Consider the following 11,157-nt stretch of genomic DNA (forward strand, 5'->3'; position numbering starts at 1 on the left):
CATAATCCTTGAACACATGCTCTATTATAAATCCTACATTTCACTAGGAACATGATTAATACAAAGAGGACATTGAGCATTGACATCTAGACCTCTCCTTCTGAATTAAATTATCATAGTCTTTGCTATTGGATGTCAATTCTATTAGATTTGTGTATCTATGCAATTTAAATTTCGCAAATAATGTTGCTTTGCTGCTGTTATTATATGGTACTATTGCTATTTTTTATTATGCTTATGGTGTTTATGCATGATTTTATGGTGCTACTGATACCTGCTACATGTTATATGCTAAATAGTGTTTGATACATTTATTATTGAAAGAATGATGAAAAAAAATAAAATTAATTAAGAATTTGTTTAAATATACTAAAATTTATTGATTTTTTAAAATAATATTAACTGTTATGATAACATTCCCCTCGTATTTAGTAATAATGAATCGAAATTGGATGTCAAAAGATCGTACTGGTGGAGAATATGAGAAAGGAATGGAGAAGTTCATTGCTTTTGCAATCAAGCATTCTAAACATCCGAATAAAATAGTATGTCCGTGCATTGAATGTTGTTTTCAAACTCGACTTAGTGTTGAAAATTTAAGAGATCATTTGACAATTTATAGGATAGATGAAAACTACACGAATTGGGTCCGACATGTAAAGGTTGGAGATGTATCTCTCAATTGGAGTGGTACCCAAGATGAGCCGAATGAAGAAAACAACTGGGAGGGAGATCACTTAGAGGATCTGACGCATGTGATTAAGGAAGAATTACAAGATTGTCCAAAAATGCTTGAGAACATAACTAATGATGCAAAAACACTATTATATCCAGGTTGTACAAAACACACGAGATTGTCCACTATTTTAAAATTGTACAACATGAAAGCTGGAAATGAGTGGAGTGATAAAAGTTTCACAATGTTACTTGAATTTTTGAAAGATGTGTTGCCCGAGGATAATACAATTCCGAGTAGTTTATATGAGGCCCAAAAGATGTTGCGTTTAATGGGCATGAGCTTTGAGAGGATACATGCATGTCCTAATGATTGCATTTTGTATCGAAAGGAGTATGAATCGTTAAAGAAGTGTCCTAAGTGCAACGTGTCTCGATACAAGAAGAAAGATAAAGTTCCTACCAAAGTGTTATGGTACTTTCCCATAGTACCAAGATTTCGATGATTGTTTAGCAGTCTGGAAGATGCAAAGAACTTAACGTGGCAAGCAAATAAGAGGATTAAGGATGATGGTATGCTTAGGCACCCAGCTGATTCTCTGCAATATATCAAAATTGATAAAGATTATCCTGAATTTGCACGCGAGGATAGAAATCTTCGTATTGTACTAGCTACCGATGGTATGAACCCTTTTGGCGGGCAAAGTTGCTCATATAGTGTATGGCTAGTTATTCTGGTTATATACAACTTATCTCCAGAGTTGTGCATGAAAAGGAAATATATGATGCTAACTATGTTAATTTCCGGGCCAAATCAACCTGGGAATGACATAGATGTCTATCTTGCACCTCTTATTGAAGACTTGAAGATGTTGTGGGACACGGGCGTTGAAGTGTTTGATGCATCTCGTAATGAGAATTTTAATTTGAGGGCTATGTTGTTTGGAACAATAAATGACTTTCCTACATATGGAAATCTATCTGGATATAGTAACAAAGGATATAAAGCATGTCCTATATGTGATGATGATACATGTGAAAAATATTTGAAGTATAGTAACAAAGTTGTTTATCCTGGTATAGGGAATATTTCAAGCATTACCCCAAACTTGAACTCCATTGTGATCATTCATTTAAGCATGGTGGTGTCCAAAGGGAAGGAAGTTAGAGCAAAAGAGTCGCCAACAAGTTTTAGGAACTTGTAAACCGTTCACAAGGTGAAGATTACACCCCTTAACGATCCAGGAGATCGTCAACTCCAAAAGGTCTTGAACCAAATAGGGTTCGGGGATGAAGGTACAAATCCAACCTAAAAGAGATTGAACCTGCCCTAAATAGGCCTCTACTTCATTCTTCTCGTATTCATGTGCGCTTTCTGACTATCATGCAATCATTAGATCAAACCCTAAACCTGTTTATCTATGTTGGTTGAATTTAATGCACAAATAAAACTATTATTGGCGATCACTTGAATTATAATCACATTATCCCTAAATAAGATTATTAATTATCTTATTAAGCGTGATTACAAGTACAAATTCCCTTTAATCCTGTAAGAGAGGCGTGATCAAGAAATAACAATAAATAATCAGGCAACATAATAACAATCATCATAATTATAATCATAATCATGTTAAAGCATAATATTATTAGCAAGTCCTAGGCATGATACTAACAAGATTAATAACAAATCCTAGCATGTCACTAAACACTAAAGATCAAAGCTTTAGCTCTAACATGATACTAACATGACATTAGAAAAGAATAAAAGGCACACTAAACATGATACTAGAAAGCAACAGAAACATCCTAACATGATACTAGGAATTAAACAAATTTAAACATGCTTTCTACAAGAATAGAGCAATAAGATTACATACTTTGATGCCTCGTATCTCTTTCTAATGACAAAATACACGCGTTAATAACTTCAAGGAAAATATAAAATCAAACAATTAAATTAAATAATTGAAATAAATATTAGGGACCAAACCCTCAGAAATTATAACCTTTCACGTCTAGGGCGAAGGCAACTTCGAACTCGGCTAGGTGTTTCTAGATCTCGTGAATGCGAAATTTTGTTTGTGAAAAGCTAGAGAGAGCTTAGAGAGAGAAGAGATGATTGTAGATGATGATTGGGAATTGTAGATGAATAAAAACGGAGGTTCAGGACCCTATTTATAAGAAAACAGTCCGGAAATAGGTAGAATTTGATAAGGAATAAAACTCCACTCTATCGCTGCAAAACCAACCTTGTCGCCAGGCTACAGGGTCTGTCGCGTGGCGACAGGCCTGTCGTTTGGCGACAGCCTGGATTCCTACGCGCTTTCAAACACGGAGTCCTCATATGAATCAAAATCGATTTATAAAGTCCGTATGAAAACCGAAATCGTATTTTTCATAAAATAATATTTTATTCCAAATAAAACTTATCAAAATATAATTATTAATTCTAATCTTATTAGGACTAAAGAGAACCTTCTAGAGAGTTCTAGAAGACTATAATCAATTCTAATAACTTTAGGAATAATAATTAACATTGGGCCCTCCCCTAGATCATTGGGCCGCATGTAAAGATCAAACCGGTCCCAGTATTTTGGCCATAACTTCCTCATTATTCATCGGAATTGGGCTTATAATATATCGTTGGAAAGATCTTTGCAAGCCCCATCCAACTACACTATTATTGGACTCTTGTCGTGGAACAAACTAAACTGGATTGGCTTTTTTCACAAAATAGAGTTGTTTTCGAAAACAGAAAGAAAGAATTTTTAATAAAAACTAACCGCAACACTTGACCTTTCACACTTTCACCTTGTTCGATTATCATTCGACGCAAAAGGTATTAATTACTGGGTTTGGTTTTGGGGAGACACATTTGGGTGTCTACACCTGGCTATCGTCAATTTTTGCCATATGACCATCATTATCGTAGACTGAAAAAAGCCTTCGATGGGAAAACATAATATGGTAAAGCACCTGTGCCATTGACTGGTGATCAAGTTTTTGAAAAGGTCAAAGGGTTAGATGTCAATTTTGGAAAACAAACTGCAGATCTTCTTCCCAGCACCGGTTATAAGAAGAAGTCAATATTTTTCTATCTTCCATATCTTTGTATGTGCGTCATTTTCTTGACGCCATGCACATTGAAAAAAATGTTTGTGATAGTCTGATTGGCACTTTGCTTAATGTTCGTGGAAATACCAAAGATGGAAAAAAAATCAAGAAAGGATCTCGTTGACTTGGGCATTAGAGAAGTATTGCACCCTCAGTTTAGGAATAGGCGTTTACAAATTTTACAAATAAACAACCACAAACATAATCCAATAAACTAAAAATTCCATTTACAAATTTTTTTCATTCCTTGAACAAATATTTAACTCATTCCTCAATTGAGACACCTCATTCTTCATTTCTTCAAGGCCTTTCTCCAAATTTCCTCTCTTCAATTGCAGCTTCTTAATCTTTTCATCTCTGATTTTTTGTTCAACCTCCGTCTCTAATATAATAGTGTCCTTCTCTAACAATTTCATCTGTTGCTCATCCAAATCAGTGTGCTCATTTACCCATTTAAAAAATTCACATTGTGTATCCTACACAAAACGCAACACAAAAGCTTTCATCAATCTTATTCACATATCAATTCGTTCAATGTATAAATAATTAAAAATTAACCTTTACCTAATTAAATTAGAAAACTTATTGGCCACAAAGGACATCCATAGAACTTCATTCCCAAATTAGGCCCATTTCTCACAGTCTTGATAAGGGATTCCCTTCCACAATCACACCGAAGTTTTGAAGTTATACCCCTTTTGTTGTTCGAAGAAGAACCAGAAGTGAAGGAATTTCCCTTCCTTGAAGCCATTTTCATGGATTTCGCAAATTCAGAGGAGAGTGAAACAGGTTAAAGGAAGGAGGAAAATGGAGAGAATAGAGAGGAAAGGGGGGTAATTTATTAGAAAAGGCAACATAACCTAACGGTCATATGCCACCTCACCCATTTAACCTACAAAAATAAGGCCACATCACCACTTTACCTTCACAAACCGGTTACCCCATAAGTTGTTCCATTTATCGAAAAGTGGGGTGAAAGGTGGTTCTATTTTGAAATAAAATAAAGGTGGTTCCATTATTGGAAGATGACTGAAAGGTGATATTATTCTGGGCAAATTTTCCAAATATTTAATGCTTATTGGTAGCACTAAGTGCTACATATAGCATTACCCAAAAAATAATGTAGGGATTTTTGAGGAAATTTTTAATTAGCTTGACTCACTAATTAAAATAACCTCAGTGTATTAAATAAGGTTTCACTCGTCTAATTAATAAAAGAAGTGTTTTTTTTTTAACAAAAAAAGAAGTTTTAATTTGAACCACTTCAAATTGCACTTTTGATACTCCCTCTGTCCCATAATACATGACACAATCAAACATTTCACAGATGCCAATACACTAGTTTAACTTTATTTTTATATAATTAAATATTAATAAAAATTATTTTATGAAATATTATATATTAAACTTATCAAACAACATATTTTATGATAAAATATATCTTTTTTGGGAAATTTTCACTTTTGCTACCAGCAAAACACATGCATTTCACTTATATCGGAGAAAATTTTTTATTTTATTTTGCTACCATACAAAAGCAAGTTTGTTAAAAATTGCTACCACTTAACATATTCAGTTAGTAATTCCGTTAGTGAGATCCAGCCACCCTCACTATCACCTTCCGGCCACTACTCCCTCCTTAGCCACCCTCACTATCACCTGCTGGCGGCCAGCGCCCAAAGCTGTGGCCGGTGCCAGCGACCCCATCCCACTCCCTTTCCCCCACCAACGCAGCCTAATCCCCTCCCTTTTCCCCTTCTTGCTGCCCTGACCCCAGCCACCACTCCGAAACCACAATCGAAGAGCGTGAATCGCCGCAACCACCACCACCACCACCACTCTTCTGCAACACTTCGATCGATCTTCCTCCAAACCCCAACGAATCGACCCGCCTTAACCTTTTCGGCCACCCCTAACCCTAAACCACCACACTAAAACCACCCTAAACGGGTTTTAGGGTTTACGATGGTTTTGATGTAGTGGTTAGGGTCGGGGCGGCAAAAAGGGGAAAAGGGAAGGGGCTACTGCATTTGTAGGGGAAAGGGAGTGGGATGGGGTCACCGGCACCGGCTGCAGATTTGGGCGCTGGTCGCCGGCAGGGGGGAGGATGGAAGGTAGCTAGCAAGGAGGACTGGGCTAGTTTTAAGGGTGGCTGGCTTTTTTTTTTAATTTTTATTTTATTATTATTTAAAAAAAAATAATCTTAATGGAACCCCTAACGGATTCCGTTATGTGGTAGCAATTTGTAAAAAAACTTGCTTTTGTATGGTAGCAAAATAAAATAAAAATTTTCTTTAGTAGCAAAAGTGAAATGCATATGTTTTGCTTGTAGCAAAAGTGAAAACTTCCTTTTTATTATTTTAGTAAAAAATTATGGTCAAACCTAATGCATGAATAGTGAAAAAAGTCCAACATCCCATGTATTACGGGACGGAGGGAGTACAATTCTGTAGCCTTTTCTTTCTAATAGCAACAATTGTGCGCGGTTCTACATGGGTTTGCTGGTTTGTGGTTTAATTTGTTTAACTTTAGTATACTGATTACTCCATCCATGTCCGAAAGAATGACCCTTTTGGGTTGATTTCGCGGGTGTTAAGAAAGTTAAAATAAAAAGAAGTAAAAGTACATTGGAAAGATAAATTTACACGGGGTTTGTAAAAAAGTAGTGAGAGAAAGTATTAAAAGTACATTAAAAACAAAATTTTACATGGGGAAGCTAATTTTGCACAAATATTGTTGTAAATTGGTGGGTATTTTTAATGCAAATAGGTCAGTCATTTTTGGACTAAAAGTAGGCCAAAAGGGTTAAACTTTTGGGGACGGAGGGGGTATCATATTACTCGCCATATTTGAGCATTTTGTAACATACAAGTAATGTTAGCTCTAGGTGACAATGTCGAGTGATATATTTATTACCTTTTTTTACGGGATACACGGGGTTGCCCCAATTGATCAATTAGATAAACATATCATGTTTATCTAATGGCTCAATTGTAAATATTAGGAACGGTGAAGCATGCCAACTTATCACTAAACTCATTTTACTAAAGTCATTTTTGACGCCATTTGAAGCTTTAACTATTGCCGTTTGAAGATTTTGCCTCCATTAAAGCTTCTTCCTCCGTGGAAATAGATCCTTAAAGCTTCCTCCTTGTGAACTACCATTTCCAATAACTTATTTATTTTTGGCGGCTTTACTGCGGAATTAAACGAAAATCCTAAGAGAAATGGAGAAATGAAGGACATGGTTAACAATGTAGTTTGTGAGCTCGATTTTCTCTATTGCACCTGCTGATTTCTCCATTGAACCACTTTGAATACCTTATTTTACATTAATGTCTTTAACATGTGTTATTCCCAAAGGCCAAAAATTACAAAGTTACCCATAAATAAATGCAAATATTGACTATTCTACTTTTAGATAAACTATAGCACGGTTTTACAATAATATTTCGTTATTCGTTTATTAGAAACCGTACAAAACAAAATTATTAGAAGTAAAAAACATTTTTAAAAAAAAAGGTACAATAAACATTGTGATATATCATAAATCTCAATGTATAAATTTATAGTACAATTAACGTGAGATGGAAGGAGTAACAATATTTTAGTATTTGTAATATGAAAGCATACTCTTATTCTTAATTTAAACATACTCACTATTCATGGTATATTTTTTTTGATAACAAAAAATAAAATAATATAATAATAATAATAATAATAATAATAATAATAATAATAATAATAATAATACTTTTTGATAATATCCTAAGTAGTACTTGTTTTTTTTTATTATTTTATTTATAATATTACATAACAATTCTTATTCTTTACCACTATGTTTTTTTAATTTTATTTAAATTATTATTGTTGGACATCATTCCCGAAATATAACATCAAAACTTCTCCATAAGATATAGTAACAAACTTCTTTCAATAACAAAAAAAAAAGTAACAAAATTGAATTTAAGATGATTTGTAATTGGGTGAGGTCAATAAAAAGTCAAGTTGAGTGCGAAATGGGTTAGGAATAGGTCAGGTTGAATTTTGGTCGAGTCCATAACAAGTCGAGTTGGATTCGGGTCGGGTTAATAACAAATCGGGTTTAATTTAGGTTTGGTTAGTAACATATGTCGAGTTGAATTCAAGTTGGGTTAGTAATAAATCGGGTTAAATTCGGGTTTTGACGGGTTAAAACATGTTTGGGTTACTCTCGGTTTAGGTCGAGTTCGGTTTAGGTCAATATTTATGGGTTATATTCAGGTCAGGTCATCTCCAGGTCATTTCATGTTCGCGTTCAAGTCTTAAATACTCGGGTTAACTCGGGTCTAGGGTTAGTTCCAAGTTGGATCATATCTGTTCGGGTCACCATTTTTCCGGGTTAAAACAAGTCGGTTCATAATCGGGTTCGGGTAAATTTTTCAAGTCGGGTTAGCTTTTGTAACTCTAGGTACTATCTACCATGGGCTGCGTGGGGTCCTCAGCCATAGGCTACCCTAACCTGGTATTCTTGGTGCGAGACCTTCTCATTTTCTTAAAAATCCTGCACTGCTTCTCTGCCTCCTAGTGTTCCTAACTATTGTGATATATCGTATATTATATTTTAGGATGATATTTATCTCCTAATATTATCTTTTGTTATTTAGTTAATTCCCTAATATCCTAGGTTATCTATTGCTTCTAGGTTAAGGGAATTGTAAGTTATATATAACTTGGGGTGCCAAGATTAATGAAAGCTAAGCTAAATAATTATAACGGGCATTGAGGTTGCTCGCAGCTCTGCAGGTTTGTTTCTATGTCAACGTAAATATACGTTGGATATTATTTCTGAGGCAGGATTGTTAGGTGCAAATCCTAGTGGTTTTCCGATGGAGCAAAATCACAAACTTGGTTTGGCCAGTGGCGCACTACTATCAAATCCGGAGTCATATCGGAGACTAGTAGGGCGCTTGATATATCTTGCTGTCACTCGTCCGGATTTGGCATATTCGGTCCACATATTGTCTCAATTTATGCAGGAACCTCGTACTGAGCATTGGGATGCTGCTTTGAGGGTTGTTCGATATTTAAAAGGTACTCCGAGACAGGGTATACTTTTGAGCTCTGCTTGTGACTTACAACTGCAGGGGTGGTGCGACTCTTGTTGGGCCGCTTGTCCTACTACTCCACGTTCTCTATCTGGTTGGCTTATGTTTCTTGGCAAATCTCCAATATCTTAGAAAACGAAAAAGCAGCCAATCATGTCTCTTTCTTCGTCTGAGGCCGAATATAGGTCAATGTCAAGTGTTACGTGTGAGCTCAAGTGGCTAAAAGCCTTGTTGTTAAGCTTGGGAGTTCAACATTCTAAGGCAATCAAATTATTCTGTGACAGTGAGTCAGCTCTCCACATTGTAAAGAATCTAGTCTTCCATGAACGAACAAAGCACATTGAGGTCGACTGTCACTTCGTTCGGGATGCAATTAATGATGGTTTGATTTCTCCTACTCATATTTCGACTAAGGCACAGTTAGCTGATATTTTTACCAAAGCTCTTGGAAAATCCTAGTTTGATCATCTTCTTTCCAAGTTGGGCATTTCAAATCTGCATGCTCCAACTTGAGGGGGGGCATTGTGATATACAATATATTATATTTTAGGATGATATTTATCTCCTAATATTATCTTTTGTAATTTAGTTAATTCCCTAATATTCTAGGTTATCTATTGCTTCTAGATTAAGGGAATTGTAACTTCTATATAACTTGGGGTGCCAAGATTAATGAAAGCTAAGCCAAATAATTACATTTCTCTACAATTTCTCACTAACTCACCCACTGATGTTTAACAGGCCATGCATACTCTTTCTCTTCACCAACTCGATGATAATTGGTACATTGATACGGGAGCAACTTCTCATATGACCTCCTCTTAAGGTAATCTCTCGTCTTATTTTCATTTGAGCAAAGTAATTGCATAGTTGTTGGTAACGGTAGCATGATTCCAATTTATAGATATGGATGGTCATACTTCCCTTTACCCCTAAAATCCTTCCCTAAACCTTCATAAGCTTTTACATGCTCCTAATCTCATCATAAACCTTATTTATGTTCGTAAATTTAATTACTAACGATAATATAGTTTTTGTTGAATTTGATCATTTTGAATTTTCAATGAAGGATTTGCCGACGGGGAACAACTTAATGAGATGTGAAAATTCGGGCGAGCTTTATTCCTTCACTACCAAACTTGGGGCCATTCCTTCATCATCACCTTATGCACTTGCTGTTGTTTATCCTATCATTTGGCACTCTCGCTTAGGTCATCTAGGAGATGATATTCTTAGTACTTTGCGTAATAGTGAACTGATTCAATGTAATCAAGCAAAGACTAATGTTTGCCATTCTTGTCCTTTGGGAAAATTAGTTAAACTGCCTTTTTTATTACTCTTTGTAGTTTAGTTCTATGCCCTTTGATATTGTTCACAGTGATTTATGGACATCACCTATTACTAGTAGCTCTGGCCATCATTATTATGCTTTCTTTTTGGATAATTATACAAACTTTATAATGGTCTTTTCCCATCTCGCAAAAGTCTCAAGTGTTTGACATAATTTTGTCGTATAGATCATACATCAAAACTCAATTTGAAAGAGAGATTAGAGCTTTTCAATGTGATAACGGTCGCGAATTTGATAATGGCCCTTTTCATAAATTTTGTGAATAACATGGAATGACTTTCTAATTCTCTTGTCCTCATACCTCTCCTCAAAATGGAAAAGCCAAGGGTAAAATAAAATCCATCAAAAATATCATTCGTACTCTTCTTGCTCATGCATTTATGCACCCTACCTTTTGGCATCATGCCTTAGGGATGGCTACATATCTCCTAAATGTTTTGCCATAAAAAATCTTAGGCTAAAAATCTCCAACTCAAATTCTCTACTAGAAGAATCCCTCTTACTCCCATCTAGGTGTTTTTAGTTCCTTGTGCTTTCCTCTCTTCCCCTCTACTCAAATTCATAAGATCCAATCTCGATATACTCCTTGTGTCTTTCTAGGGAATCCATCAAATCGTTGAGGGTACAAGTGCTATGACCTCTCAAGTCATAAAATAATCATTTCTAGGCATGTTTGGTTTGATATACTCATACTGCCCGTTCTTATGATTTCTTGGATGATGATGTTTCTACACTTAGGTTCCACTACTTGCACCAAAACACAAATCCAATCTCTTCTACTCCTCAGCAGCCCAATTATGTGCCAAGGTCGGCCCACCAAATTGATGCAAATCAGCAACCTATTCCTTCATCATTCATCTGCTTCTTCCCCTAAGGTCCGCCCCTTTTCTCACACTCTTGTAGCCCACGAAAGGCCTCCCTCCTCTC

General features: G+C 35.6%; 1 protein-coding gene across 1 annotated transcript; it reads left to right on the plus strand.

The window, feature by feature from the left end:
• Nucleotides 1–437: 437 nt before the first annotated feature.
• On the plus strand, nt 438–9,338 carry LOC145578007 (uncharacterized). Its single transcript, XM_081635417.1, has 5 exons — nt 438–1,150; nt 1,193–1,752; nt 8,629–8,865; nt 8,919–8,923; nt 9,012–9,338. Exons 1-5 carry the CDS (start codon nt 438–440, stop codon nt 9,336–9,338), a joined length of 1,842 nt encoding a protein of 613 aa, XP_081491543.1.
• The last annotated feature ends 1,819 nt before the right edge of the window (nt 9,339–11,157 follow it).

Source organism: Chenopodium album, chromosome 14 (assembly GCF_948465745.1).
Source record: "Chenopodium album chromosome 14, dcCheAlbu1.1, whole genome shotgun sequence".
Lineage (NCBI taxonomy): Eukaryota > Viridiplantae > Streptophyta > Magnoliopsida > Caryophyllales > Amaranthaceae > Chenopodium > Chenopodium album.